General features: G+C 37.1%; 1 protein-coding gene across 1 annotated transcript in view; it reads left to right on the forward strand.

Annotated features, from left to right (window-relative positions):
- Window positions 1–4,411: 4,411 nt before the first annotated feature.
- The window catches only part of LOC115237118 (cadherin-99C-like), a 3,666-nt gene continuing 3,554 nt past the window's right edge, over window positions 4,412–4,523 (forward strand). Inside the window, exon 1 of the mRNA XM_029809972.1 lies at window positions 4,412–4,422. Within this exon, the coding sequence (XP_029665832.1) occupies window positions 4,412–4,422 (11 nt within the window). The remainder of the gene's footprint in view (window positions 4,423–4,523) is intronic.

Genomic DNA, 4,523 nt, shown 5'->3' on the forward strand with positions numbered 1-4,523 from the left:
CCCGTCGAGGCGGGGTATGCGTAAAGGCATTTCCCCTCCGTTACAAAAAAAAAGGTAGAACATCATATCATCGTCAAAGGTTCTCCTGCTGCTTCGACTCCTCGACGATTATCTCCTGAGAAATTGAAGTTCCCAAGAGATGAATTTAATACAATGATGGAGCAAGGAATTTGTCGACCATCGAGTAGCTCTTGGGCGGCTCCGCTTCATATGGTTCCTAAGGATGGATCAAATTCTTGGCGACTTTATAGAGATTATTGTGCTTTGAATGCAGCCACTATTCCTGATAGATATCCTCTTCCACACATTCAAGATTTTACTGCAGGTCTACACGAAAAGAACATATTTTCCAAAATAGATCTTGCAAAAGCCTACTATCAAGTTCCTGTTGCAAAAGAAGATATACCGAAAACTGCTGTGACTACTCCTTTTGGACTCTTTGAATTTCTGGTAATGCCTTTTGGTTTTCAAAACGCTGCTCAGACCTTCCAACGTTTAATGAATAGTATTCTTTCTGGTCTTGACTTTTGTTTCTGTTATCTGGATGATATTTTGGTGGCCTCGTCCAATGAAAGTGATCATTTCAAGCATCTGCATACTGTTTTTACACGTCTGAAACAATTTGGTATGACGATTAACATTTCCAAATGTCTTTTTGGTAAAGAAGAAATTTTCTTGGTTATCTTGTTTCCAAGCAAGGAATTAAACCTACTACAGAAAAGGTTAAAGCAATTATGGATTATAAAAAACCTAAAACCATTCATGAATTAAGAAGATTTTTAGGGATTATAAACTTTTATCGTCGTTGTTTAAAAAACGCTGCTTCACATCAAGCAATTTTGACTAACTATTTGAAGGACAGTAAGAAGAAGGAGTTAGTTCATTGGTCACCTAAAGCGGAAGAGGCTTTCAAATTCTGCAAGGAAGAGCTGTTACGTATCACAACCTTGACTCATCCTCATCCAACAGTCCCTCTTATTTTGACTTGCGACGCTTCTGATTTAGCGGTAGGTGCTTCTCTGGAACAAATTATTGACGATTATAATAAACCAATAGCGTTTTTCTCTAAGAAGTTGGATAACACTCAACGCAATTATAGCACTTACGATCGTGAACTTCTGAGTATCTTTTTGGCTATCAAACATTTTAGATATCTTCTTGAAGGACGTCAAATTTTGATACGAACTGATCATAAACCTTTAGTTTATGCTTTCAAGCAGAAATTGGATAAAGCTTCGCCTAGATTCGTCAATTGGATTTTATTGCTCAATTTTCAACTAACATTGAATATATTCCTGGAAAAGATAATATTGTTGCAGATTCGCTCTCAAGAATTGAATCCATTTCTATGCCAGTTATTGTTTCTCTGGAAGATCTGACTACATACCAACAAGAAGATGAGGAATTAAAATCTCTCCTTACAGATTCTTCTCTCAAACTACAGAAACTGATTCTTACTGGTTCTTCTTCTCCGATATTTTGCGATTGTTTCACTGACAATATTCGTCCATATGTACCTCAACTTTTACGAAGAAGAATTTTTGATGTGGTTCATGAACTTTCGCATTCCAGTGGACGTTCTACCTGCAAGCTGATTCGACAAAAATTTGTTTGGCCAACGATGAAAAAAAAACATTATAGAATAGTCTAGAACTTGTTTACCTTGTCAACGAGCTAAGATTCACAAACATACGAAAAATTTTCCTTAAAAGATTCCTATTCCAGATCAGCGCTTTCAATATGTCCATTTGGACTTGATTGGTCCTCTTCCAGTTTGCCAAAACTTTAGGTATTGTCTCACCATGATTGATAGATTTTCACGATGGCCAGAAGCAATTCCTTTGGTTGAGATTTCTGCGGAAACTGTCACAACTGCCTTTTACTCTCATTGGGTGGCGAGATTTGGTTTTCCACATATTATTACCACAGATCAAGGTCCACAGTTTGAAGCAACACTGTTTAAAGCTCTCACCAACCTTATTGGTTGCGAGCGTGTCAAGACTTCTGCTTATCAGCCAGCCTCTAATGGAATTCTAGAGAGATGGCATCGCACATTAAAGAGTACTATTATGTGTCAGGCAAACAAAGATTGGATAGAAGTTTTGCCAACGGTTTTGTTAGGACTACGTACCTGTTTTAAGGAAGATTTGCAAGCATCTCCAGCAGAAATGCTTTATGGAACTTCTTTGAAGATTCTAGGAGAATTTTTCATAGAAGATCTTCCAGCTGGTTCAGAAATTTTTGTGGAAAAACACCGAATTCATATGAGAGAAATCAAGTCTCAACCTACTGCGCACCATCACAAAAAAACACCTTTTTATCACAAGAATTTATTTGATTGCACGCATGTTTGGATTCGTGTAGATTCTGTTAAAAAATCTCTTCAACCACCTTACAATGGTCCTTTTCGTGTTGTAAATAGGATTAATAATAATCTTTTCACTGTCGATGTTTCAGGAAAACTTACTAATGTCTCTACTGAACGGCTTAAGCCAGTATTTTTGCCTAAAGAGATAGACTCTCATCCAGTTAATTCTACGCCTACTTCAAGTTCCACTACGCCTTTAACTACTTCTCATGGAACTCTGAGAACGTATTCTGGTCACAGGAAACAAGTACGTTTCGCAACATAGGATGTTGCTTGCGGGGAAGTACTGTGGCGTTCCTGTTACCGACAACTTCGTTATCGACTTAATCGACTCGAGTTTATCGATATATTTCGATATATATATTGTATGCTATTAATTTGTTGTTACTTAGTAACGATATTAATTTATTTGTTTGTAAAAACATTTATTACTTTCTTTCCCTGTATCTGACATTGTATACATGCATTTATAATTGATTAAACATTTATTATTAAATAACAAAGTCTAGTAATTTTCACATAAGTTCCCACACACGAAGCGCTGTTAGCGCATTCTTGTGTCGGATAGTGGAACCGTACAAGATATATATATAGTATATATGTATTATACCAAGCGGTCGACAACGACGGTACTTACATAGAAATTTCTACATTGAGACTTTGCATCATAATATATCTCCATTATAGTACACGTAGAGAAATAATAACGACATTTTCATTATATAATTGAGACCCAAGCTATCGATCAAGCCTAATAAGAATTTGATCGGATCAGCCGTTATTCAGATCTGGTAATCTGAGATACTCTCAAATGTCCGACTCGCGTATAGATATCCGGAGTGCATCGCTGTTGCTGCGCGTGACTTGCCGCGAGACATTACCGCGTCTCCGCAGAGGGTCCGCTTTATATCCCCGCTTGACCGCTTTCTACTTCCAGGTTGGCTCGCTCGACCTTCGCCGCGTAGCGGCGCCGCCCGGAACTACGCGCGGACGCGCGAGCGCGTGTCCGCCAAGTTGCGGGTCGCACTATTGTATCGCGGATTATGTTTAATGTGACGACCTACGGCAGCCACAATATCCATTCGATTATTCGTGTTTATTTGGATTGACAACAATATGGATTAGAATTAAATGATTTTAGATTGGAAATAATCCGCGAAAGCGATATTAAAACCGATTATAATTCGTTCGGAATTAAAATCGATTACTTTTTAATCCGGGCGCGGATTGAACCAATTAAAACCGATTAAAACCGATTAAAACAGATTATTTTTTAATCGGTTTTAATCGACCATTTTTGGCAGGGTTGTCTTCGATGTCAAATTCGTTCTTCAACTCTCTCTCTTTTGAAACCACTCACGACAACTTCTCTCACTTAAGGCAGCCTCACCATATGCTTCTACAAGCAATCGATACGCCTCAGCTGCAGATTTCTTCAAATTGAAGAAGTAAATCAAAAGTTCCCGCAAATGACGCTTATTCGGCTCAAAACTCGACATTTTCGCACACAAAAGAATATATTATACTGATAAAAAATCACTAATATATTAAGGTTATGTTATTGATTAATGTCCAATCTTACGATAAGGACGTTTTACATCTGACAATTTTAACCATAACTTACTGGTGGCGCCAACTTTTGTCAAACGGCGGAAACTTATTTGTACACCTAATATTATACTGATAAAAAATCACTAATATATTAAGGTTATGTTATTGATTAATGTCCAATCTTACGATAAGGACGTTTTACATCTGACAATTTTAACCATAACTTACTGGTGGCGCCAACTTTTGTCAAACGGCGGAAACTTATTTGTACACCTAATATTATACTGATAAAAAATCACTAATATTTTAAGGTTATGTTATTGACTGATGTCCAATCTTACGATAAGGACGTTTTACATCTGACAATTTTAACCATAACTTACTGGTGGCGCCAACTTTTGTCAAACGGCGGAAACTTATTTGTACACCTAATATATATATATATATATATACATACATATATACACATACATATATACACACACACACAGAATGTCCGACAAGTAAGTGACCAACCGAAAGATGGAGGCAGATTGGGTCAAATTGAAAAGAAAAGTCCTATGCCATTTTGCGATTTTCGTAATAATTATTGAGAAATTAATTA

This window comes from Formica exsecta, unplaced genomic scaffold (assembly GCF_003651465.1).
Source record: "Formica exsecta isolate Colony F162 unplaced genomic scaffold, ASM365146v1 scaffold274, whole genome shotgun sequence".
Classification (NCBI taxonomy): Eukaryota; Metazoa; Arthropoda; class Insecta; order Hymenoptera; family Formicidae; genus Formica; species Formica exsecta.